The sequence below is a fragment of the Amphibalanus amphitrite genome, unplaced genomic scaffold (assembly GCF_019059575.1).
Source record: "Amphibalanus amphitrite isolate SeventyFive unplaced genomic scaffold, NRLGWU_Aamphi_draft 000141F_arrow, whole genome shotgun sequence".
In the NCBI taxonomy this organism is placed as follows: Eukaryota; Metazoa; Arthropoda; class Thecostraca; order Balanomorpha; family Balanidae; genus Amphibalanus; species Amphibalanus amphitrite.
This window is the reverse complement of record NW_024881636.1, coordinates 110,684-137,138: the sequence shown is the minus strand read 5'-3', so window position 1 is coordinate 137,138 and position 26,455 is coordinate 110,684. Positions and strand designations below refer to the sequence as shown.

The 26,455-nt window shown below is 51.8% G+C and overlaps 1 protein-coding gene across 1 annotated transcript in view; it reads left to right on the top strand.

Annotated features, from left to right (window-relative positions):
* Positions 1–26,455, top strand: part of LOC122382503 (E3 ubiquitin-protein ligase UBR2-like) — a 34,773-nt gene that overhangs the window by 1,991 nt on the left and 6,327 nt on the right. Inside the window, exons 2-24 of the mRNA XM_043367905.1 lie at positions 10,150–10,303; positions 10,967–11,115; positions 11,596–11,771; positions 12,047–12,225; positions 12,729–12,839; positions 14,827–15,018; positions 16,644–16,781; positions 17,272–17,467; positions 17,933–18,111; positions 18,502–18,656; positions 19,061–19,233; positions 19,595–19,701; positions 20,043–20,147; positions 21,063–21,176; positions 21,422–21,625; positions 21,931–22,093; positions 22,422–22,635; positions 23,028–23,226; positions 23,390–24,036; positions 24,413–24,599; positions 24,894–25,005; positions 25,315–25,415; positions 25,698–26,081. Coding sequence (XP_043223840.1) covers positions 10,150–10,303; positions 10,967–11,115; positions 11,596–11,771; positions 12,047–12,225; positions 12,729–12,839; positions 14,827–15,018; positions 16,644–16,781; positions 17,272–17,467; positions 17,933–18,111; positions 18,502–18,656; positions 19,061–19,233; positions 19,595–19,701; positions 20,043–20,147; positions 21,063–21,176; positions 21,422–21,625; positions 21,931–22,093; positions 22,422–22,635; positions 23,028–23,226; positions 23,390–24,036; positions 24,413–24,599; positions 24,894–25,005; positions 25,315–25,415; positions 25,698–26,081 — 4,339 coding nt within the window. The remainder of the gene's footprint in view (positions 1–10,149; positions 10,304–10,966; positions 11,116–11,595; positions 11,772–12,046; positions 12,226–12,728; positions 12,840–14,826; positions 15,019–16,643; positions 16,782–17,271; positions 17,468–17,932; positions 18,112–18,501; positions 18,657–19,060; positions 19,234–19,594; positions 19,702–20,042; positions 20,148–21,062; positions 21,177–21,421; positions 21,626–21,930; positions 22,094–22,421; positions 22,636–23,027; positions 23,227–23,389; positions 24,037–24,412; positions 24,600–24,893; positions 25,006–25,314; positions 25,416–25,697; positions 26,082–26,455) is intronic.

Here is a 26,455-nt window from a genome sequence, read left to right as displayed (position 1 = left end):
TAAGTTATCTTCTCTTACCCAATGACGTCACAGCATGCTTCGGCCTGGCTCGGCGGCCTAATACAGGAAACCTCAACCTTTATCGGGGTTACATGAGCACAGTAAATACGTATTTAGCCGCTAATTCGAATTAGGAACGCATTAACGACTCATGTAGCCACCTGCTAGTACGAATCGGCGATCCGATCCGCGGTTACATGAGCAAAGCAAATACGTATCACGATCGGATTCACCGCTAATGCGAATCAGGAGCGTACTACCGACTCATGTATCCACCTGCTAATACGAATCGGCGGTCCGAACAAAATCCGCTGGGGAAGAGGCTTAGAAGCCAATAGGACCAAGATACGTATTACAGGAACTATTTCTTCGCAAAAAGAAACATTAAAATGCAAAATAATAGGTATTTTTTTCATTCTCTTCTTTTGAAATAATATTTAAAAAATATGTCAGTATTTTGTCAAGTTTTCAACAATACATATAGTGAAAACCAAATAGTAAATATCCACATAATTTCAGCTGAAACATTTTTCTGACAGCACTACAGACGAATCAAGAGAGGCAATTGTCCAATGAGTCAAAGCAAGACAACTTTATGTTCAACTTTTTTTTGTTAAGTTAATTGAGAATGTTTTGAGCAGATTAAATGCAAAAAAGACATAAGATAATAAATTTTTAATTTAGTCACCTCTATTGCTACGGAAGTGCGCCACATTTGTATGCTATTCCGTTTGTAATGCGCATCGGGCCGAGAGCCAAACTAGATCCGTTTGACGTCACTGATACGAATTTGCTCATGTAGTCGGTGCACTGAATGCGTTCTTGGGGAGCTGATGCGAATTAGCGTAGTGCGTATTTGGAACGGATCGCTCATGTAACCGAAACGTCCGAGGCACACGATTCGGGCCGTATTTCACAAGAACTATTCTTTGCTGACTGGAAGCGTCAAAATGCAAAATACTAAGCATTTTTTTATTGGCTGCCTCGTAGAAAATAGCAAAAAAATGTTGGTATTTTGGTTTAGTCTTTGCATGTGAAATAAAATGAATGAAATATTTTGATAGATAATTTTTTTCTGACCACCCTGCTGTCGCTGCATGGCGAATCAGTGCCCACTGACTTAAAACAAGAAAACTTTGTTTTCATTTTTTGATTTCATGTTAATTTTAAATGTTTTTGAGCCTATCAAATGATATAAGTATTTAAATTTAGCTCAGTCGTCCCGGTAAATGCCGCAACTGCGCCATGACTGTACGCTAATCCTATTCCGTTTGTGATGCGAATTACCGGCCGTCGAGGCAAGGCCATCTATAGAAGGTACAGTCACTCCCCCGCCGACCAATCAGAGACAGATCCTGAGTGACGTCACCCCTGATGCTCGAAAGGGGTACTCCATTCCTTTACAACGTAAAAATGACTAACTTCATTTGACGATTGTTGGTGACACTTTACACATATCGCTCAACCATTGATGTCACTGGAAAGTACAACTTATTTTCTAGCGATAAAAAAGAGCAGCAATATGCTAAGAAATGGCCAGTTTTGAAGATATAGACGATTTAAAAACCCTCTGCAGTTGCAGGAAAGCAGCGTAGAAACGCATCGAGCTTATATTTTTACTATGAATAAATCATTTTTCAGTAAGTTTTTAGATATGGTATCGATTTATTCAACAACTTTATTACAATATTTTTATTACTTGGAACTTTATTTCAAAATAATATTTTCAAAAATGGCAACTGTTGGCAAGTAGCTTTGAAGCGATTGTGGCGCGCCGCGCCATTATTGTCCTGAGGCCCCCATATGATGTCATCAAAAGTGGAGTGACATGGGCCTGCGTCGAGGAGTCAGCCCGGGTGAGCCAAACAAGATCCGTTTGACGTAGATAAAACGAATTAGTCTCATGTAACCGGTGCCGTAGATCCGTTTGTGGGGAGCTGATGCGCATTAGCGTAGTGCGTATTTGGAACGGATCGCTCATGTAACCCCGGTACTTAAATGAAAACACTATTATTTGTTTCAGACCTAACATAACCTAACCAATCATCAACTAGCTTACTTTGGTATCAACTAGCTTACACCGTCACTGCTACCTACTTGGTAAATGTGTAGATGAAGTTAAAATAAAAAGCATAATCTAACCTGACCTAACCTTACCTACTAAGCTACAATCTGCCAACCTACAAACTTTGGTATCGGTAACCCTGGCATCACCGGTAGCGTTTTCGTTCAAGGTTAAAGGTAGTGTGCCAGCTTTCTTGGACCGTATGGAGTTAATGGCCCAGATAAGGAGAACCGGATTTTTAGAACTTATCCATACCTTCAAAACTCATGGAAACGTCTTAAATTCTTCAAATTTTGAGTACCCCAGTGCGAAATTCGCCCCGACGGGTTGTCGGTCGTACCCCAACCACATTTCACACCACTATGAACAATAAATGCACACACTGAAATCGCTATTACCGATATGCTCATCCAATCAAGTTTCGATAAACCCGTTCATCATCATCTCCTGCGGTTTCGAACACGCCTGTTAGGTGTTGGTTAGGTGGCTTCTGATGCTCGTCGAGGTCGGAATTTCCAAATACGCGTGGTGCGTCGGGCCGCGCGCTCTGACTTCGGCCAAGAAAAATGCGTCAGCTGATCATTGTCATTTCTGCCACTTGCGTGTGGTGAAATGGGGTCATAACTTATAAGACGGCTTTTTCATATCAATTATTTTACATAAAATCATATTTCAAACCATAAATAATGTTCGACAGCCAAATAAAAGAAACAATACCAATACGGGCTTACAGTTTAAGGCTCGACATTGTGTTGTCTACGATTAGACAGCTGATAACTCATTCCCGTACGTCGTATGGTCGTAACACTATAATGACCTTTGCTTATTGTCACAAGTGCGCCGCATTCGCGATTGTTGCCCGACGCCTGTTTGCAGGTGAGCCCACTACAGTTGTTATACATATCTAAAAACCGAAAAACTTTTAGGCGAAAAAGGCACTATTCCAGGCCCATTTCTGATTTTTTTGCGATATTAGGTAAAAACAGAAGCTTCTTATCCTAGGAAAAATAAAATGGGAAATCTTTCAAAGGTGGCACACTACCTTTAAGGTTTCCTGTATTAGGCCGCCGTGCCAAGCCAAAGCATGTTGTGATGTCACTGGGTAAGAGAAGATAATGTAAAGAACGACTCAGGCAGACTCAATCTGACTCGACCGACTCAAACCGATTCAGATCGACTCAGACTGACTCAAACTAACTCAGACCGACTCAACCAACTCAAATTGATCGATTCAAATCGATTCCGATCGACTCAGACAGACCCAGGCAGACTCAGACCGATTCAGATCGACTCAGACTGACTCAGAACGACTCAACCGACTCAAATCGTTCCGATCGACTCAGACAGACTAAGAACGACTCAGGCAGAATCAAACCGACTCAGGCAGACTCAGATAGACTCAGAACGACTCAAACTGACTCAGACCAACTCAACAGACTCAAATCGATTCCGATCGGCTCAGACAGACTCAGGCAGACTCAAACCGGATCAGGCAGACTCAAACCGACGACTCAAGCAGACTCGAACCGACTCAGGCAGACGCAGACCGATTCAGATCGACTCAGATAGACTCAGAACGACTCAAACTGACTCAGATCGACTCAAACGACTCAAATCGATTCCGATCGACTCAGTCAAATTCAGAACGACTCAGACAGCTTCAGAGAGACTCAAACCGTATCAGGCACACTCAAACTGACTCGACCGACTCAAACCGATTCAGGTCTGATGATTCAGGTCAAACCGATGGGTCTGTCTGAGTCGGTCTAAATCGGTTTGAGTCGGTTGAGTCGGTTTGAGTCTGCCTGAGTCTGTCCGAGTCGATCGGAATCAATTTGAGTCGGTTGATTCGGTCTGAGTCAGTTTGAGTCGTTCTGAGTCTAGCTGAGTCAGTCTAAGTCGATCTGAATCGGTTAGAGTCGGTCGAGTCAGTTTGAGTCTGCCTGAGTCTGTTTGAGTCTTTCCGAGTCTGTCGGAGTCGATTGGAATCGATTTGATTCGGTTGAGTCGGTTTGAGTCAGTTTGAGTCGTTCTGAGTCTAACTGAGTCGTTATGAGTCGATCTGAATCGGTTTGAGTCGGTCGAGTCAGTTTGAATCTGCCTGAGCCGGGTTGAGTCGTTCTGAGTCGATCAGAATCAATTTGAGTCGGTTGAGTCGGTCTAAGTCAGTCTGAGTCGATCTGAATCGGTCTGAGTCTGCCTGAGCCTTGAGTCTGCCTGAGCCTTGAGTCTGCCTGAGTCTCTGAGTCGACCTGACTCTGTCTGAGTCGATCGGAATCGATTCGAGTCGGTTGAGTCGTTCTGAGTTAGTTTGAGTCAGTCTGAATCGGTTTGAGTCGGTCGAGTCAGTATGAGTCTGCCTGAGTCATTCTGAGTCGGTCCCAGTCGATCAGAATAGATTTAAGTCGGTGAGTCGGTCTGAGTCAGTTTGAGTCGTTTTGAGTCGGTCTGAGTCGATCTGAATCGGTTTGAGTCGGTCGACACAGTTTGAGTCTGCCTGAGTCTGTCTGAGTATATATGAGTCTCAGTCGATACTGATAGGATGCTAAGTTATCTTCTCTTACCTAATGACGTCACAGCATGCTTCGGCCTGGCTCGGCGGCCTAATGCAGGAAACCTCAACCCACTGAACTCTATCAAACACTACCTGTGACGCCAGGGTTACAGATACCCAAACTTTAAACCTACCTACCACCTACAACCTACCTATCTACCTACCCCTGACGGTGACACCAGCTTCACTGATACTATATCCTAGTTTAACCTTATCTAATCTTACTCAATCTAACCTAGGATCATAAGCATAGAAACAATGGGTGCAGTGAGTGCAGCTGCACCCACAATAATTTTCCAGTGGGTGCAGGCAACGCAATCTGGGCCCTGTTTCACCGGTGGTAGCAGCACGCTGCTATTCCATTTCGCGAGCTGACGTCACACTTATGGTAGTGTTGGAGGAATAGGCTTGTTGATGTCTCCATGGAAACCCAATTTGACACGTGTAATAGCAGCTTGATAGCAGCGTGCTGCTATCACCGGTGAAACAGGGCCCTGCACCCACAATAATTTGTGAACAAAAACCATTGTTCTCATCAACACTGCTCCCATATTAAGCGACGAATTCAGGATATCATGCTCTCTACCTATCTTTCGAAGCATTTGCTACTCTGATGGTCTTTAAAACTTACATTTGTGCTCAGGTGTTAACCCGCGCCCTGCTGGGGGGGGGGGGGTGTTTGAACACCCCCCCTTGTGGTTTTTCGAGAATATCTCAAAAACGGCGGCGCGGAGCGCCGCCGTTTTTGGTACACCTTATCATACATCAATTCTACACACGTTGTGAAAATTTCAGACCAAGGTCATTCAAGGTCAGGTCACCAGGTCACTTGAAGTGACCTCACCTCATAAAAACTTTCAATGTCTGCCATAGCTACACCGAGTGACCGATCGCTTTGAAACTTTCAGAGACTGCTAAGAGCAATAGCATGTACAAAATGTATATTTCAGAATTTTGATATCGATGACCTAAGGTCAGGTCAATTTTGCGACCTCCCCATTATAAGTCAATGGGAGAAAATTGAAATGCGCCTCTTTTGGATGAAAGACATTATAAACACTCCCAAACACCGAATTACAAGTGGTTTAGACACACTGAACTTGAAAATGGTGTCCGTGACCCTTGTTTATGCCCTGAGGTCATCTTAGGTCACGAATGGTATCTAACAGTTTTTCGCAAATAACTTTTGATAGAGGCATGCTAGAGCGATGAAAACGCCTTAGATGTGTTCAGCTCGACGATACGGATCGACTGATATGCAACATGACCCTTTCCGGTCAGGTCATGACCTTGACCTGAGGTCAAATTTTCAAGTTGACCTTTCAAGGTCAAGTTATAGTTCATTCGATGCGTCTTGACGAGAGGAACACGATGCCGGTAAAAGTAAGCTCGTACAATGCTTGGGTCAAAAGTTATTGCAGAAAAACTGTTTTCGAAAAAAATCGGCTATTTTTGCCGTTTTTGCCCCCTGCAGGCAAAACCGTTGACGTTAGGTCAAATCTGAGAGAATTACTCAGAAAGGGCGTTAACCCTCGCCGGACCTATTGGTTTTCTACATACGCGCCGGCCGAGGGGGGGGGGGGCGGGTACGACCCCCCCCCTCGCCGTTTCGCCCCTGGTGGAGCTAGCGCGTCGCGGAAAAAACGAGCGTGTGCACCGTTACGAGACGCAGAGATTGGTACCCGAGTTTAAGGTCCTAGGTCAACCGGTGACCTCTGAGGTCAGGTCAAGTGCCCCAAGGTACGGTTCAGTTTTTGGTGAATAGCTTCGCAAAAAACGGCCGCAGAGCGCCGATTTTGGCAGCATCGTGTTCGTCTCGCTCAGGCGCGTCGAATGATATACTTTTTGTCCGGGTCAGGTCAACTTGGGGTGTTGACCTCAGGTCAAGGTCAGGTCAGCACCCCAAGGTCACGAAGTTGGTCGAAAGAGGTCATGTCGCATATCATTCGATTCGGCAGGTCTTCCTGAGTCCATTGGTGGCTTTCCCGACTCGCTAGCTCAATTTGATCAAGAGTTATTGACGAAAAACTAATATGACCTTGATGACGTCATAAATGACGTCACGCAAGGTCAACATTGCAAAAGTGACGCATCTAACCTTGCAAGGAGTGCATCAAATCACGATTCTGTGTGCTTGAGATAGTTGGAGATCGTTCCCGGCGCCAGAATAGCAGTTTGAAATTTTCCCCATTGACTTATAATGGTGAGGTCACGAAAATGACCTGACCTCACATGACCTTTAGGAAAAATCCGAGATATACAAGTTGTGGGACTCATAATGGATACTAGATCCTGCAAGTTTCATTTCCCTGTGACATCTCCTCTGGCAGTGAGGGCGTTGCGAAGTTGCGACATCTGAAGACCGTGCAGAGGTTCACTTATGACGTCATAGGTCAGTGACCTGACCTGACCCAAAAATGCGGTTGGTGTCAAAAGATCCGGCTTGGATCAAAGGTCAGGTATGCCAAGTTTCAGCTCTCTATCGCCAGCGTGTTCGGAGCTATCGTGAAAAAACCCTATGGGGGGGGGGGCGGCACCCGCCCCCCCCCTCGGCCGGCGAGGGTTAATAGGGCTATCGAATGCGCTTTTTTGCGGCGCTGTAGCTCTATTGGTTCCCGAGTTATGCGTTGGCTTCTTGGAAATTTTCGACATTTGACCTGGAAATCGGCGAAATTTTGCCTTCAATGACCTCTGGTGACCTGACCTTTGACCTGACCAAAAAATTGACCGAAGTGATTTCGTCATTATTTTTTACGCTCTTTCGAACGCCGCCTTCCGCGTATCGCTACGTGGCCCAGGAGCCGAGTTACAAGGGGGGGGGTGTTCAAACACCCCCCCCCCCCCCAGCAGGGCGTGGAAATCCAGGACCCCCAGCAGGGCGCGGGTTAAAAAACGAAACACTTGTGATAGAGCGCATATCGATGACCCACTTTAGAAAATTTCTGCCTGATGTCTTCGAAAACGGCCAACCCTTTGTGCATTTTGCGGTAGTCAAGTCACCGTTGCGTAAGTTATTGACATCAATACTTAAAATGAATTTTTGGTACCTTTTCGGCTGATTGTGCTCCCTGGAAGCTCGCAGTGCGCCTCCCACGTGAAGCCATTTTCGAATAGGTATCGGTGGCTATACAGGGTGGACCAAAAAGGATGGAAACTTTTTGGATAATTGCATGCAGGTGACTGGAAATTGTACCAAACAAGAGAACATTTCGTGGACATTCATAATGACATCTTTTCTTTCCAATCTGCTTTCTCTCATTTTCAGTCTCTCACATCAAATGTTCGAAGTGACCACCTTCGCAAGACAGGCACAGCGCGGCCAGCCTGGCGGCTGACGCGATAGCCTGACGACACATGTCCGCTGATATGACTCGCCCAGCCTTGGTGATCGCTCTTTCCAGGTCACTGAGGCTTCCTGGATCTTCCTTGTAAACTGTCCCTCGAGATGACCCCACAGAAAAAAATGCATAGGGGTCAGGTCGGGTGAGAAGGCAGGTCACTTCCACCTCGGCTGGAGCCTGGAGGTTAGGAGCGGCAACACCGTGACCGTCGACCGACAGCGCTACCAGGCGACGCTAAAGAAGTTCTGAAAGCGAGCCCAAACGAAGTATGGCAGTCTCATGGACCTTATGTGGTTCCAATAAGACGGTGGAACGCGTCCTTCTCACATCGCGAAAACAACTTTCAGATCGAGAACCACTTTGGTGACCGGCTGGAATCCCGCGGTGCCAGTCGGAACTGGCCTGCCTGCTCACCCGATCTGACCTGACCCCTGTGGATTTTTCCGGGTGGGGTCATGTCAAGGCCAGGTCTATAAGGAAGGTCCAGGAAGCCTCAGTGACCTGAAAAGAGCGATCACCAAGGCTGTGCGAGTCATATCAGCGGACCTGTGTCGTGTCGTCAGGCTATCGCGTCAGCCGCCAGGCTGGCCTTTCTGTGCCTGCAGATACCAAAATCCAGAGAGAACACGAATCTCGATGCCCGGTTCTGCTCCCTCCCCCCCCCCCCCGGCTCCACCGGCTATACCTGGATTTATGCACTCATGCACCCACAATATTCCAGCCGTTCCTTCGCCCATGCCTGGGGTGCATGCCTACAGCCCAGTCTGAAAAAAAACTTGGCATTGTTGTTCTGATTGACGTGGTGCTCCATTTTTCTTACTAAACCAGAGCTTCTCTGTTGAATGTCAATATTGTTCAAACGTTTACAAGATATACGGACCGTTGTCAATATTGTACGCATTACGGAACGTTTACAGCCACAAAAAAAGTCGGGAAACCCGCGGAAAATGTGAGCCGACATACGCCGAATCGCGATTCCGGCCAAATATGGTTTCGAAAAGTAGGCCACAGGTCAAAGGTCATTTGGGTCAGAATCATGAATTTTTCAGGATATGTGTAAATTGAACTTAACTCGATGGTACTAGAAGTTTGCTTGCGATCGGTCTCTTTTTTCGCGAGTTATTCCGAAAAAACTGCGAGTCCTTTCCAGCCTCTTATGAGTGCGAGGGTCAAGGGACTCAATAAGCGTTGGTTGTACGCTTTGTTGCCAGCTTTCTGACGCTGTTACTGCGTTTTTGGCTATCTTCCAACTCATGATCCTGCTGGCGCACTTTGGTTGTCCAAAAAACTTTTTGTGTCTCACTTTTTTCGTCTTTAAAAGTACTGCCTATAAGCATATAAGCTATAAACATTGCACATGTCCCTCGCCCGTATTTGCCTTTAACAGTGTCTAGCGTATGGTGGGAGGACGGACCCCCTGCCGTTCGGCCTCTGATCGAAATAGAGCTTCGCGGACATTGGCTAGAATGATGTCAAAAGCTGTTTGAAACCAAATATTTCGGCTGCATTGATTAGCATTGTTCGCCGGTTAGATAATGTAGAAAGAAGCGATAACGATCGGCTGACTTATTGCTTAGAAATGCCCATAATGTTCATGCTCAAGTGGCGAGTGGTCGATGAAAAACTAGCCTGGATATCCATTTATTCTGTTTTGAATATTGCTGAAATGATATAACCAAATGCCGAGCTGTTTCCCTCATTGCCGTCATGGCCAAGTGTCAAACCGTTTTGCGGATCGCTCATTTCAGCGTTCAGTCTGTTTCGCTGAATAGCTGAAATGAGACACAACGCCGGAATAGTTGTGCTCAATGCCGATCGTCGAAATGGCTCCTCAAACAGGTGTGGCCATGGCTAATGGTCGAATTCAAATGCAAAAAGGTGTACTAACCTAGGCACATATGTACTATTGTTTTCTTGTAATGTGCATCAGATGGTAATTTGTTTAGCAGTTTCTTTGCACTTCATTAAGGTCAACAGTAGTCCCATCAGTGTTTGTCAATTTGTATTTAAGTAAAGTATCATGCTGTTGCATTGCACTGATTTCAAGCATACTCTTTGTTCTTTGTGTTAGTTAGTTAGTTAGTTATATTCTTTGTGTTAGTCTTCATTAGTCCCTTGAGTAATGCAAAGCAAGTTTTTTTTTTGTCATCCATCATACTGACCTAATGTATCGCCGTTTCACTTTCCAGGGAGTACTGGAAGCTGCACGTGCCGACCATCTATGCCCCCGACGAGAGCACCAACTTTCTGCACATCAGCTACGATGACGACAGTGCACAGAAGCTGCTTTTCGATACACTGAAACAGTTCATCTGCATCGACAACCCGGCCGAAGTGTTAAAGGTTAGTCTTTCCTTTGGATTTGAAGTTTAGGGCGGTGTCTCACGGCCGCTGCTAACACGCTGTCAGCACACGTAGCGAATTTGGTTTCCATGGAGGCATCAACAAACTCGGCCGCTCTCATACTACCACAACCTGTGACGTCAGCTCGTGAAATGCGCTAGCAGCGTGGTAGCTGCGTCCGCGTAACACCGCTCTGGTTGGCACTTGGGGCGCGGTTCAATGGATGCTGTGCTATTTTTTTTATCGTTTGGTTGTAGTTTTTCGCCGTTATGAAGTGAAACTATGTAAACTCAGACGTGGATAATCTGCGTTTCCGTTGGGTAGTTTTGATGGCAAAGGCCCTGGAAAATTTGTGAAACGATGATAATGGACTTACCACCCATATCTTTAGTATCAATGCGCTGAGGTCGAGCAATAAGCATATCTAGCACAATCACAGAGGACGCGTGTTCCCTCCCATACTACAAACCGCCCCCCTTCGTCCAGGCCGTTGCTGAGCAGTTCTGCAGAGATGCTGTTCAAAGTAATATTGACCACATCTACCTCATGATATTTTTAATGCAGGACATGTAGGGCAGTGAGTGTGTGCTGCCACCCGGCGCGGCTGCGGCCGTCGGCGTCGCTGTCGGCTCGGCTCTGACCCCTGACCTCTGACCTCCTCAGCACCTCAAGGAGCTGACCACGCCGGCGGCGCTGTGCGGCAAGGTGTTCCGCATGGGCGAGGCCACGTACAGCTGCCGCGACTGCGGCCAGGACAGCACGTGCGTGCTCTGCCGCGACTGTTTCGCCGCTTCCGCCCACCAGCAGCACAGGCGAGTGGCGCCCCGAGCTACCGCGCTGCGATACATCGCGGCCCGATCTCCGCGGGGCAGAACCTACCTCACCAGGGCTGAACCACCGGCGTCAACAGCTCATCATTGTGCTCTCGATCACCAGTTTTTCCTTTTCGGTCCTGTTTTTATTTCTGATATGCTCGAAACCATTGCTGTGTTACTTGTGAACCTACCAGTGCGACTAACTATGTTCTGACGTGGCATTTGCTTCGGTGGTCGTAAACGTAGGTAATCCGAGATTCATTCATTCATACCTCATTCATTCATACCTCATTCATTCATTCATTCATTCATTCATTCATTCATTCATTCATTCATTCATTCATTCATTCATTCATTCATTCATTCATTCATTCATTCATTCATTCATACCATTCAATAATATCTGAAGTAGTAACGTAACCAGATAGGTTAACCCCTGACTGACAGCGTGGTGTTCGGCCCCGTCCGGCCGCGCAGGTACAAGATGAATCAGTCGGTGGGCGGCGGCTACTGCGACTGCGGCGACCGCGAGGCCTGGAAGGACAGCTTCTGCTGCAGCATCCACGAACGGAACGCCGTCGGCGGCGGCACCAGCTCGCTGCTCAAGTTCCCGCCGGAGATTGTGCAGCGCGCGCGCGCCGTCTTCTCCGCCGGTGAGTGGCCGTCGGGCCAGGGCGGGCCGTGCGCGCACAGCGCTGTGTGGAAGGTCGGTTGGGGTCGTGCTCAGTCAAAGTTTCTGTCGGGGTTTTAAAGGTAAATTGTGATTTTGTTTACTTCTTTTGGAGACACTGTTTACTTGACCTTCATTTGTCTGGTGTGTCCGATAGTTATGTTTTTATTGTCTCGTGACACCAACATTGCCGGTGAGCAACGGCCACGGATTCCCCTCACCGTCCCACCGTTCACCCCTCCCAACACCCGTCCCCAGTGCTGGACTACTCGCTGGAGATGCTGACCCACGAGAACACGATGGGTCTGCCGCACGACCTGCGCTCGCCGCTGGAGCAGGAGGGTGACGCTGACGACCTGCTGTCGGGCGCCGAGCCGCTGCGCACGCCGCTCTACGTCACCATGTTCTACAACGACGAGACGCACACGTTCGAACAGGTCAGCGCGGCTGGCAGTGTCGAGTGGGGGGGGGGGGGGCTGGACGGGGCGGCGCAAGGGTTTGAGATTTGATATACGAAAGGATGCTAGATAGTGATGATGTGGATGTTTTGATGCGCACGCTTAATGCTGAGGACTTGTTTTATTTGTGTGTGAGGAATCAGGTTTGCGAGCACCTATATTGTACTAGTGCTGAATTCATTGACTAGTTTAATTGATTTATTCTTTTAGATTGGACAGGGTATTGCTTAAATGGGTGCGTCTTTTGTGTCCAATGGTCTAGCAGGACCGTTATAGAACAAAACTTATTTTTCTGTCGTCTTGTCATTTGTCGGTTTCTTCCAATGAGTAACTCGTCGTTGTATAATGTGTATCCCAGTTGTATCATGTACCCTCTCCTCTCCTTTTCTCTGTGTCCGGCCCCAGCTAGACTCAGCTGTGACCTCTGCCAGCTGTCTAATCCCAGCCAGGCTGACCTGTGACCTCTGTGACCCCTGTGACAGGTGATCGAGTGCCTGCGGCGGGCGGTGGAGTGCTCGCAGCGAGACGCCGTCGATTACGCCACGATCATCGACCGGGTTGGACGGAGTATCGTCAAGTGCGGCGACTTCCAGGTCAGTCACTGCCGGGGAACGAGCTGTGTCCCGGTGGGGATGGACGGCGACCTCCAGGTCAGTCGCTGCCGGGATCGGGCTGTGCCCCCGGTGGGGATGGACTGATTTCAGGGCCGGTCGAACGCAGGGTGGCCGGGTGCGGCGACCTCCAGCTCATTCACGACCGAGGTTGCAGCGGCTGATGGCAGTGCGCCGGGCGGGACACAGGACAGTGATTCCTGGGTCGGACGGAACATGGTCGGGTGCGGTGATTCCATGACAGTCCCGAGTCGGGTGTGAGGGTTCCATGACAGTCCCGGGTCGGGTGTGAGTGTTCCACGCCAGTGCCGCTCCAGACTCACCAGAGTTCATGTGTGACTGCGGTCCCTGTGGGCGGAGCAATGTCGGTTGCAGGACGGCAGTGGTTGTACCGTGGAGTGTTTGTGGTGACGTCTTAGAAAGTCAGTACGGCGCGGTGAATTAGCACGATTGGGATGACTTCTCAGGAATGTGGATTGAAGCTGGTGATGCAGTTCATGGGTGTGATGGAAATGATGGGTCTAGGGATGTCACTGCATTTTAATCGTGCGGCTGCTTTTCGCGTAAATATTGTGTTTGTGTGATTTCCACTGACCACAAAACGCGGTGGCTTAGTGGTTTCTAGTGCTGCCCGTTTACTGATCTGTCATCTGACAACTTCACATAGCGTCAGTGATTGTTTAGGCAAAATAGCGACACGGTATATCAGTTGTGTGGACAAAAACATTCCCTGGTTACGTGACTTGCACACATTAAGGTAATATTCAAGTTGACAAAATTGGCAAAAGAAACGCGTTGCAAAGTAATCCGATCTGCACGGGATTTAACACTGTTCTCATCACATGACTGGACCCGATACATGGCTAAGGGTAGGGGTGCTTGGACCAGTATACATCACAGTGCTCTGGATATCACCCGGCCCCCTCATGTCCCTCTCGACTAGCGCTGGGCCGGTGGGCGGCACCAGCGGCACCAGCGGTGGGCGGCACCAGCGGCACCAGCGGCGTCCTGTCCGTCTGCGGGCCACCGAGTGTCCGCCGTGGCGCTGGCGGCCTTTTTTCCGGGGACGGCCGGCCGCCTCCGCCCGCCGCCGCTGTCCGTCTCCGTATTTAGCCCACTGGACACGGCGATGACACGTTTTTTTGCGGCGGCTTTCGGCCGTGTTCGTGGACTGCCGTGCGGGGCGGAGCGGCCGTTCCGTGATTCAGCGCGCTGGCCAACTGGCCGGCCGCTCCCGGGGCGACATCCGCGGCAGGACTGGGCCGACACCGTCCGACACTGGGGGTCGACGGGGGACATAACCGGAGCGTTGGCAGTTACAGTCCACTGATAGCTATTGCTTCGTCTTCTATGAAACTAGCGCTCGCTGCTTGACTGATGAGCATATTCATCTGCGCTTTTCTCTCATTGTATGCGATATTTTGCCGGTAACGTGTTTTTAGTACTCCATTTTACTGTGATGACACTGAAGGCTTGGCGACCAGCTATGTAGTGTGCATGTTTGTGAGTGCCACGAACATGGCGTAACAGTGGCCAGCTCTTATCTACACGATCCCCACGGCCGTGTAGCACCGTAGCGGTACGATTCCCGCCGCTCCTCTGCAACTCCGCGCCGTTATTCGTACCTGCGATCCCCACAGACATGTAACACCCGCCCCTTTCTGTGCAATGCTCTTTAAGTGTAACACTGTGCCTCTTTCCGTATAATACCAACAGACGTGTCAGATGCATCTGCCCTGTCTATGCGATCCCCCCGCTAAACCTATTTTATCTCCTTGTTTCATCTCAACAGGCATTTGGTACCACGTCTCTTTCTGTTGAGTCCTTTCAGACGCTTTCTGTACCCTCCTCCCCCCAGCCATCTCTGTACCACCCCCTCAGATATCCGTGCAATCCCCTCAGACGCTGACGCGCTTACGTCTCGGTACCCCTCTCAGCCGCTGACGCCCCTCTCTGCACCATCCCTCAGACGTGCAACAAGGCGAAGCAGGTGTTTGAGCACCACTCGGTCCGTCACAGCAGTGGCCCCTACAAGGTGCACGTGATGCACACGCACGTGGTGGCCCACCAGACGTTCGCCATGCGCCTGCTTCTCTGGCTGAAAAAGCTGATCGAGGAGGTGGACGGCTTCCGCACCCTGTTCGGCCAGATCGTCACTGAGGTTAGTTGTCGCTGAGCGAGATATTTACGCTGTAACTCAGCGGCAGCTCTCAGTGTTGCAGCTGAGGTCAGCGGCTGTTTTACGCCGGTCTATCGTGGCTTATTGTTTTAGCGCCGTAAATGCGCGGTTGAATTATGTCGTAGATGGGCTTCGTTTATTGTTTGTGGAACTGTCGCTGCTAGGGTAGATGCTGGCGGCTGGCGCAGTGTCGAGCGGCTGCTGTGTCGCTGATGCAACTCATGGCACTAGCGGGGTGAAATGTTGTGGATATGTGACCTGTGCTTTCAGTGTTTTATCAGAACAGTACTGTAGTGTAAACATCTGGAGCGTCCGGTCGTTTTTACGTTTCGACTGAACGCATTTAGACACTGCAAATCACATAACAACGTAGTAATAATTGTTACTTCGAATTCTTATTAAAAAAATATTTTGATTATTTAGCATCTAGGTTTGATGAAGTTTTTTGTCGTTCTTTGTTTCGCATTTTCTGCGATAGTCGCGAAATAATTAATCATTCCTATCAAGTATCAAGCTTGAAAATCGCGTATTCACCTTGCTTTCCCCTGTTAGATTTCACCGAAAAATCACAGAAGCTTCCAGAGAAGCCCGCTCTAATCCAGTTTAGCTGCGATCTCCACCCGCGGTTCCGGGGCGCGCGTTCCGCCGTCGCCGGGCGCGGGCGTGTGGCGCGCGCTCTCACGTCACCGAGCCGCCCGCGCCGCCCGCCCGCCGCCGCCGCCGCCGGAAACAGTGAAAGTGCCCGGCGTCGGGAGCACGGCCTTGGAAATGGAAATGTCGGCCGACGGTAGCGCATCACAGGGGGATCAGCGAGCACCCCTCAGCCGGTCCCGTGACGGGGATCAGCGGACGCCGGACACCCACCCTCAGTTCCGTAACGGAAGATCAGCGCACCCACCATCAGCGGGTTCCGTAACGGCACTCTTCACCGGGTCATGTAAATCTGCTGCGAGCATTTTCATTCGCACAGCACACAACGCTGACCACCGGAACGTGAACAAGGGAAAGCCAGTCAGGGCGGAGACGGTTGTAGGGTGGGCTTAATCACGGAGGAGTATTTTTAGGTGTGGCTTGGCGGTTGCATTAGTTCGATATGGTACTCTTCCCGGAAAACTTGCGATCGTATCTTCTGGATTGTTTTGGTCCATCAACCTTGTAACAGTACAAATATGGCGCCGTCGGGTGACACATGGCTATATTTTATGCTATATATATAGATGTCTTCGTAGTTTTTACCGAAATACGTCCCTGAAACCGGCAATGTTTCACTGCGCCGTCAAAAATTCCACCCTTTGCTAAAGAGCTGCCAGTTTTCCGCAAATAAACTGGCAGCATCTCCCGTGGTGTTTCGTTTCTCCTACTTAGTGGCCTTTTCTGGTCACGGGCGCGTGTGACATTGGACTTGTAACTTCTCCTCTGACCCGGTTAATGCATTATATGTCCTGATTTGTGACCGTCGGCCTCTGTTCTGAGTTCTGACCTCTGACCTATACAAACCTGTGACCCTTTGTACGTCAGCCGGCGGCGGCGGGCGGATGGGTCCGTGACCTATAACCTCTACCCTGGCCTGTGACCTCACCTGACCTGTGACCCCGTGTGTCCGGTAGCCGGCGGCGGACGGTCCGGTGCTGGAGCGCGTGATGAAGTCTGACACCCAGCTGTGGAAGCTGGCCAGGAACCAGTGGCACCTGCTGCTCATCCAGGGCATGCTCATGGAACACGACAGCAAAAAGGTGTTCGCCAAGGTTAGTACTGTTCGCATAGCAGGCACCGTGGATCGAGGGAGGACAGGCCGTGTTAGGTACGATGGAAGTGGTTAGTGCATGGACCGGGATGGGATGGGTTGGCCTCACAGAGTACCTAACTAATTACACTGCGTAAGTGTCGTCAACCGGAACCCATTTGACCCCTGCGATCATCTGCATGACCTCTGTCTGACTTTTGTGACAGCTCATCTGGATCTGTCGGCCGTATGCAGACGTCCCCATGCTTTTACCCGGCGCTGATGACCCCTCTGACCCCTCTGTCTGGCCTCCGTCTTACCTCTATCTGCAGACGTTCACCCGTCTGTACCCGGCGCTGATGACCCCTCTGACCCCTGTATTATCCCTGTCTGACGCTATTCTGACCCCTCTGTCTATCCGCAGACGCTTACTCGTCTGTACCCGGCGCTGATGACCTCTCTGACCGCTCTCTGGCCCCATCTGACCCTCTGACCCCTCTGTCTGTCCACAGACGTTCACGCGTCTGTACCCGGCTCTGATGCGCGACTTCATGTGTGACGACCACAACCACTCGGACTCTGTGACGTCACTGTCGGTGCAGATCTACACGGTGCCCACCATCGCCTACATGCTCATCACCGACGAGGACTGCCTGTTCGTCGTCACCAGGACCTTCTACGACGAGTGCATCAACCGACGGAACGCACGTCAGTGGCACACGAAGGAGGGGGGGGGGGGGGTGAGGGGGAGGGGCTGTGTCGCTGTGGCGACTCGTTGTTCGATTGAGCGGGGTGGGGCCCGTACCAGAAGGCCGTTACTGGGCAGCGGGTGGAGTGATCGGATTTTAGCAGACGTTTACAGTCTGTCATTGATCATTCTCGATACTACTGAGATGACAGGTAGTGACTTTCAGGTCAAGCGCCGAAGCTCTTCCATTCGAGCCTTGGAGATGGGTTTCAATTCTTACATGTTCTGTTTGTTTCTCGGTGCGGTCCCCGTTGTGCCATTTCCCCTACATTCCCCTCTTTGGCCCTGACTCCCCTAACTTTCCCGCTCTATCCTTCTCTGCGCGGTCTCCTAGCGCTTTTTACCCGGTCTGTCCTGTATATTTTCCCCTCTGCCCTGTCTGCCCCAACTCTCCCTCTGACGCTGTCCCCCCGCCGTTCCCACAGAGGGCGTGCTGAGTTTCGACGCTCGCAGTCCGAACACGACATGGCGCCGGATCAGCTACTGTCTGAACGACCTGCGCTACCTGCTCAACAACATGCGTCCGCCGCAGTGGACCGACCAGCTGCGCAAGGGATTCCTGCACGGCTTCAACGCCCTGCTGGACGTGCTGGCGGTCATGGAGGTCGGTGGCGGTGCGGGATGCGATGGGGAAAGGAGGGGCTGGGCCATCACCCCCCGTGATTGTGGCCTCATTGGTGGGGAAGGTGCAGTGACCTTCATCTGGATGTAGTAGATTGTTACTTGTTAATGATTATACATATAAGTAATAATGTAATATGCGTGCTTGTTTTCAGCGATGTCAGTTCGTCAATTACAGTCTAAGTATCAATTACAGTCTAATCATACAGTCTAAGTCTAAGTCTAGTCTACAGTCTAATCATCATAGATCATTACAGTCTAAGTAAACAATGTTAAACGTTTATATACTTGTGTTTACCCTGTGTAGAACTAAGGGTATCGTACCACCCAATTACAGTGTGTTATCTAACCGCCGCCGCTCTGCCGCCGCCAGGGGATGGACTCGTCGGTCCGTCAGATGGGCAACCACCTGGAGTTTGACCCCGAGTGGCAGACGGCCTTTACGCTGTTCGGCAAGCTGTCCATCGTCATCTACCACCTGATGGACTGGTGCAGCTCCGACCGCATGGTGCTCGTCAAGGCCTACCGGTGAGTGCGAGTGGCTACAGGGGACGGTCTGGGACGGGGGGAAAGGGGCATGGTGCGATACTATGCTTGGGTTCCCCAAATGCTCGTGCTGTGCGTTGTTTGGTTGAGGTGTGGTACGGTTTGTTTGTTTGGTACGGCATTTAAGGGCAGGATAGCGATTTGTATTATCAACATTGGTAAGTAGGTATTTGCCTTTTAATTATTGCATGTGATATTGCCTAGTCGTTCCCATTGAGATGGATTCGGGAAAATTTGTGTGCGCCTTGTCCTGGCAACTCACCCTACTGAGAACTCTTTTTTATTTGCCTGAAAATATCCGCTAGCCTGGACACGATGTTAAGCGCTGGTCTGACCGGTGTTTGATCAATGGTCTCCCACGCTAATTCTCCCCCTTCCTCCACCAGCGCGGTGCTGCGGAAGTTGTACGGCAAGCTGAGTGAGGAGCGTCTCCGTCCGTCTGCCACGGTTACCGCCGCCGGCAAGACGTTCCGTGTCATCGAGTTTGACATGTGGCAGAAGCCGGTGTCGCTGCACCTGCCACTCACCAGGATGTTGGCCGGGCTGCATCTGCATCTTGGTGAGCGCGCCTGGGGGAGGATGGATGGGGTTTGGAGGGAGTGGATGTCTGCTGTCTTGTGGATAAGGGAGGATTCCTGAAGGGAGGATAAGAGTGGCATTGTTACGGGGAGACGCTGAGAGCGTTTCGTATTCCGCAGACATGGCTTGGTTTATCGATGTACGGGGTATGTTCTTAGTGGATTAACATGATTCGCCTCCCTTATTTTTGGATTGGATTTCATCATAGATATATTCTCTAGCTCAATATAAATCCTCAATATAATCCTCACTATAAATATTCTGACACATTAGTTAAATTTTAAAACCTCCCCGGCCCACCCACACTGTATCGTGCCGACTGACCCTTGGCGCGACCTCAGGTCGGTTCGGCCTGCAGTTCGGCTCCCCCGAGTTTGAGATGGAGGACCGGCCGACCATCCAGCAGATCATGGAGACCTCTCTGCGCGCCGTCATCCTGACCACACAGGTGAGGAGACTGAGATGGGCGACATCGGAAACTGGGATTCACCGAATGGGGGAGCTTACGGGTTCATTCTTGGTTGGAGGTTCCCAGCCGTGGCTATTTCGATCGATGTAAAATTTTGGTGTCAATAGTGACGCTAGTTAATCTTCAATTTCGGTCTCAATTTCAGTGTTTACTCTTCTCGTTATAAGCGGCATTTTTTCAATGCCAATGAGTTGGGTTAGTTACGCACTGCACATGATAACGTGTATAAATATCCCCAATATATTGTCCATCACTCCCGCGCCACAGGCTGCTATTATCCCCCGCCTCTCGCCTTTTCTGACGTGTCCTGTGCCGTGCAGGTGCGGGCGGGCATGTGGCGTAGAAACGGCACCTCGCTGGTCAGCCAGGTGCACTTCTACAGCAACGTGCGCATCCGCTCCGAGATCCAGGACAGAGACGTGCAGGTTAGATTAACGAGACACATGTTATGCAGTTACATAAAATGCACAGACGAGGTCCGCGGAGCATCATTACGGAGCGAGCGAAGCGAGCGGAGTCTTACGTAGAATAACGGAAATTTCTGAGTATGAGCGGCCGGCCGGCCGGCCGGCCGTGGTCACGATTCTGCGACGCTTATATCTCAGCAACCACTTGACCGATTTACATGCGGTAATTTTTGTAGGGTAGCTTCATTCCTTCTACCAAGTATTGGACTATTCCCGATGCATGTGGGTGACCCCTTATGCACGTGCCACGTGCAAAACGAAGAGGTGTCACTTTTGTAATAGTTGCAATATCTCGGTAACTAGTGGGCCGATTGCGCTGAAAGTTGGCATGTAGGTAGGCACCCACTAGGCAATGCATATCCATGTGCCAGAGTTGGGGTGCTGCTGCACGTGCGCACGTGCAGGGGTCGATTCCAGATCTCGAGAACGGCTCGACCGATTGCGCTCAAATTTGGTACACGGTTACGGAGCAGTTAGTAGGGTGCCGTGCACAAGTCAGTTAGGACCCATTTTGCACGTGCGCACGTGCAGGGTGCCGCTTCCAGATCTCGAGAACGGCTGAGCCGATTGTGCTCAAATTTGGCACATCGCTAGAGACCGGTTAGTAGGGTGCCGTGCACAAGTCAGTTGGAGGTACCCCCTCGCAATTTCGCACGTGCAAGGCCCACCCTCTCGCTCGCTCCGTTATTCGCCCCAAAAGGCGTTATACTGGTGATGTAAAGGTGTGAAAGCCGATGTCTAAAATTGTTTGTGCTTGTAACGGGCTAGCATTGATTAATATGAATAAGTATTGAAATTGATCGTGCAATTCTGTACCCACTTTGTTTAAATCGCGCCTCGACCTGACCGCCCCCGCGTCTCCGCCCGCCGCAGATCCTCCAGATGGCCGCGGCGCTGGAGGACCCGGACGAGTTCATCATGACGCTGATGCTGCGCTACGGCATCCACCACTGGCTGGCGCCCGACTTCGAGGGCGTCATGAGACGGGTAAGTTATGGGAGGGGGTGTGTTGAGGGCGATTATAGTACTTTCTACGAGGGTGAGCCTAGACCAGTTATAGAGCCCAGCTCACTAGTACATAATTCGCTCACTAGTACATGTACGTAATTCGCTGAGGCCGCTCATCACTGGGAGCTGCTCATTCGAGAGTCACCCGACCCTCTGCACTCCGCCGGACCCTGTATACCCCGCTGTCCCACCAGCCGATATAACCCCTCCTTAATCGCCACCAGACCACTGAGGTGGACGGTGAGCCGGTGACCTACTTTGTCGAGACGGTGCGGGAGGGCGGCAAGACCGTCACCAACTTCGTGCAGACGGTGCAAGAGTTCACCCACAACCTGGAGGAGATGATGCTCGTGCTGATACACGTGTTCGGCGAACGCTACCAGCCCGGCGTCGGAGAGGTGACTCGCGAGGACTGCCTCAAAAAGGAGGTGAGTTGACGTCGCGTGGAGAGGAGAGGTCTGTCTAAAAACGGATGGGAGAAGCGAGAACGGTCTAAAGAAGAGGCTTATCACCGGGATGGAAGGATGATGCGGTGATGATGACTGCCAACGTTTGTCTTATCATGTATTGTTTGGAATTAAACCTATATTTTTAAAGTAATATTTCGGTTTGTTTTGCCATCAAACACCGTCTCGCCCGTCGTCCCAGCCTCGAGTCTCCGATGTCACCCGTTGACCCTGGTCGCCTACCGCCGAATCAAGATCATGACTGAGTGTCTGTGTCCCGCCTCCAGATCATCCAGTGTCTGTGCATCGAGCCGACGCCGCACTCGAAGCTCTCCAAGCTTGTGGTGGCTGAGAACCACAACGTGAGCATCGAGCAGCTGGCCGACCAGGTGGCAGAGTTCAAGCTGCCCCAGAACGGCACCGGCAAGGGCGTCTACGAGCTCAAACCGGGTGAGACGCCGCTAGTCTGTGGAAGGGAAGAGTCGGCCCAGTGAGGATGGTCTCATGAGGCCGACAAAGAGGGGTGGGATGAGCCAGAGTTACTGAGTTGAAGGATGGATGGCTGGATTGTGTAAAAAAGGGTGGAAAGGAAACATAAGAGAAGCACTGTTTTGGAAGGGAGTTGTTGGGTTTGTGTCCTTTTCGTTAAAATTAGCTCTTTATGCTATTGATGAAATGCTGTTGTCCGTGAAGTGTTTTGAAATGATGTAATTAAGCGTCGGCGATGGACGTCCACTGACACTGACCCCGCCCCGTGCCCTCGCCGGTCCGCCCGCAGAGCTGTACTCGGACTACAACCCGTTCTGGTACCACTACACGCGCGAGGAGCAGTCGCGTGCCGAGGGCGCCCAGCGGCGCCGGAAGCGTCTGGCCGACGAGCCGGCGTGCCTGCCGCCGCCGCAGCTGCCGCCGTTCACTCCCGAGTTCCGGGCGGCGCGCAACGTGGCCGTGTGCCGCGCCATGCTGGACGTGCTTCTCACCGTGCTGAGGAGGTGGGGGACCGAGGAGATGATGGTAGTTGTGTAGAGGAGTGGGGTTAGGGTGGGTGCCGGGGAGGGGGAGGGGTAGAGATGGTGGAGCTGTGACATTTATCCTGACATTGTGCCTGCATAGGACTTTGGGTTATCATGTGAAGGCGCGGTGGGCCACTGTTCCTGTTTGCCGAAGGTGGTAAAGATTGGAGGGAGCGTGAAAGTTAAAGGGATGCTTAAGCTGCTGTTTGTAAAATTACATCGTTTCCTGTGATGTTTCTGCTCTCTTTTGCCTTTCAATTTCTCACCAGGATTTGCCCCAACATTTCCAATTGGTTGACTGATTCGTGTTATGAGTGCATTCTCGTCCTTCTCCATTATCTGACAGTTTGTCTCCCGCCTTTTCCCGGCAGATCGGCAGACCTGACGGCGCGCGTGTTCTCCGAGACACTCTTCCAGCGCGCGCTGTTCCTGATGGGCCTGGCGCTGAACGAGGAGGAGCGATCGGCGGCCGGCGCTACGGCCGACGCCGGGCCGCCCGAGCAGCCGCCCGCCTTCTGCTTCTCGCAGCCGGCGCAGCAGTGCGGCATTGTGGACGCCCTCCAGAACATGGTGCGTAGCAAAGAGTAGCGCTACAGGGTAGATTATTTGGTGTTCAGCAAAGAATTTTTAATGCTACGCAGTAGGTACAAAACGGTGACTTGTATTTATTCCGATCCAGACTGTTGTGTAATGTTCCGTCGTCTTGTCACTGATGTGATGTTTCTCGCCGCAGGTGGGCAATCCCCGAGTGAGCTCCCACGCTGACCTGCTGGCCTGGGTGAACGCCAAGCTGAACCGTCTGCTGGGCCGGACGGCGGCGGCGCCCGAGAGCCAGCCGTCCACCTCGGAGGAGGCCGGCAGCGAACAGAAGAAGCGGCGCGCGCAGGCGGCCGCCCGCCGCGCCCGCATCCTCGGCCAGATGCAGGCGCAGCAGAAGAAGTTCATCACGCAGAACATGACGGCGCTGGCCGAGCCGGAGGAGGCGGAGCCGAGCGGCGCGCTGTCGGCCGAGCGGGCGGCCGCCGTCACCGGCTCGGCCATGGACCTGAGCGAGGGCGCCGAGCCGGACCGGTGGCCCGTGTGTCTGGGCCCGCGGCAGTCGGCGCGGCCGGCCGCACCCGCCGAGTACACGTGCATCCTGTGCCAGGCCACCGAGCAGGTGTCCAGCACGCGGCCGGCCATGGTGATGGCGGCGTTCGTGCAGCTGTCGACGGTGCTGTCCCGAGACCGGGCGTCCACGGCGGCCAACCCGGTGCTGTACGTGCCGAGCTCGCTGCACCGGCTGCCGCACACCTCCAGCTGCGGGCACGCCATGCACGCCGCCTGCTGGCAGCGACACTTTGAGAACGTCTGCCAGCGCGAGCGGCGCCGCGCGCATAGGTGGGACTCACCGCCGGCAGTAGACGGGGAGCGGGACTGGTACAGAGACAGCTGACGGCAAGGCAGGAGGATATAGTAGCGCCGGCTGTTGTAGCCTACATCTGCAATGCCGCCGGTTTATGGATTAGGGCCTATGGGCTTTGATATGGCTATCTCAGCAGCAGTAGACACCGGACACTGAACGGTATTGAACGATAAAGTGACTTAATCACTGTATACGTGAATGATGTGTTGTTCAGCCACGTCCTTCTTGCTTGTGACTTTCAGCTAAATTATGTCGCCTCTTGCCAGCCTGTTGTGGCCGTTATTGCCTAGCTCTCCACCACTTCCTGTCCGCCCTCTCACCTCTCACACACTACCCGTCTGACGCCGGCAGGCTGCGGCACAACATGAGCTACGACGTGCAGAAGCGCGAGTTCCTCTGCCCGCTGTGCCAGTGTCTGAGTAACACGGTGGTGCCCCTGGTGCCGGCGCGCATGGTGGCGCTCGACGGAGACGACCGGCCGCCGGCCGACAACATCAACGTCTGGGTCAAGGGACTCCAGCTGGCCTGCGCGCACACGGTGGGTGGAAAAGGGTGGTGGCAGGGACGAAGGGAGGGAAGGAGGGAACCAGGTAGTCGGATTATTAATTGATAATCGGTTTAAATGGATTATCAACCCGTTGAGGCATTTGAGAGACACGTTTACAGAAACCAGTTATTGGTCAGCCTTAACCTAACGCTGCTTTTAGCTGCAATCGTACACCAAACACTGAGTATTGTTAATTTGACCGTTGGCCGCCCTGTGTTCCGCTGTTCCCCGCCTCACCCGCTGGCCGATCATTGACCGTCCGTTGACGGCCGTCTGCCCATCCAGGTGGTGCAGGTGGATGAGTCGCCCGGTGCGGACCACAGCGTGGAGCAGCGCCGTGTCCGTTACCGCAGCCCCGGCCTCAAGACCGTCCTCAAACACATGACGCAGCGAGAAGGTACGACAGACCGCTGGGCGAGGGGCGATTGGGGGGTTCGACCAGCTCAAATTTTTTGAAGAATAACTGCACATTCATATTTTGTATAAGACGTTGCTGTGTATCGTATGTGTCATCTTTGGTCTCCTTGAGGTTTGATTTCAATGCTAAACTAGTATAACTATTCTATTTTTTTAATCCATTTGTGACATATAATCCATCACTACACGTTTCATAATCGGCTCCCTGCTGTTACTTTGAGCCTCTGTTTCAGAAGATCCATTGTTTTACTTGAAGCCGAACTCAAACCTTGTCTGTGTGCCGTTTCAGGGAACCAGTTCCGAGCCCAGGTGCGTCTCGGTGACCGCATAGCCGAGATCCCCACCTCCACTCGCGAGATGATGATCACATTCGCCATGGTTCCCTGTATGGTACGTATGTGCGGTGTGATTCGTATAGAACCGCCTCCGTGCGGCACCGATAGCCTGCCTCTCTCAGGAGTTTTATGTGCTTCTTTGTCTATTGGATGCTGTAAGGTCGTGTTGCGGTTTGCAGCTCAACACAACTAAAATGAACTGCAGATCAAACTTTTGATGTACGAGATCATGAGGGGATACGTATCCTAAACAGTTGTTGGCTCATTACCGACATTGCTGTGCCGTGTCGTCCCGAGTCCGGCTGACCGCCGTTCCGTCCCGTCCCGTTCCGTTCAGGTGGGTCTGGACGGCCGCGTGGAGCTGGGCGACCGCCGGGTGCCTCTGCTAACCCTACAGACGTGCGCCTACACGCTGCACACCACGGAGCAGCTACTGCGCCACACGGGCAGGCCGCTGCTGGCCGAACTGGGCAGTCGCGGCGACATCTGCCTGACGCAGCTGACGCACGTGTGTGCCACCATGCTGCCGGTGGTGGCCGAGCTGGGTACGGCGCAGGCCAGCTGCCTGGGCCTGCTGCGGCTGCTGCTGGACCAGCCGGCCGGCGGGCCGCCCGTCACCGATATGGACGCCTTCGGCCTGGTGGTGATCCTGTGCTCGCTGACCACCACACTGTTCGCCGAGCACTCCGACGGCATCCAGGCGCCCTCCGGATCGCTGCAGGTGAGCCGAGGGAGCGAGAGAGACAGATAGAGGGGAAGAGGAGGGTGGGTGCTCCGACGGCATCCAGGCGCCCTCCGGATCGCTACAGGTGAGAGAATGGGAGATATAGAGGAGAGGGGGCGCAGACGGCATCCAGGCGCCCTCCGGATCGCTGCAGGTGAGGGAGAGAGAGACGGGAGGGAAAGGCAGAGAGGAGGAGGAGTTGGGCTCAGACGGCATCCAGGCGCCCTCCGGTTCACTGCAGGTGAGTGGAGAGAGGGGTAGGGACTAGAGAGAGGGGAGAGAGGTAGGGGAGAGGAGGGCGCCGTCCGGATCACTGCAGGTAAGCTGAGAAAGCAAGAGGTCTTATAAAAGGAGGAGGTGAAGTAGAGCAA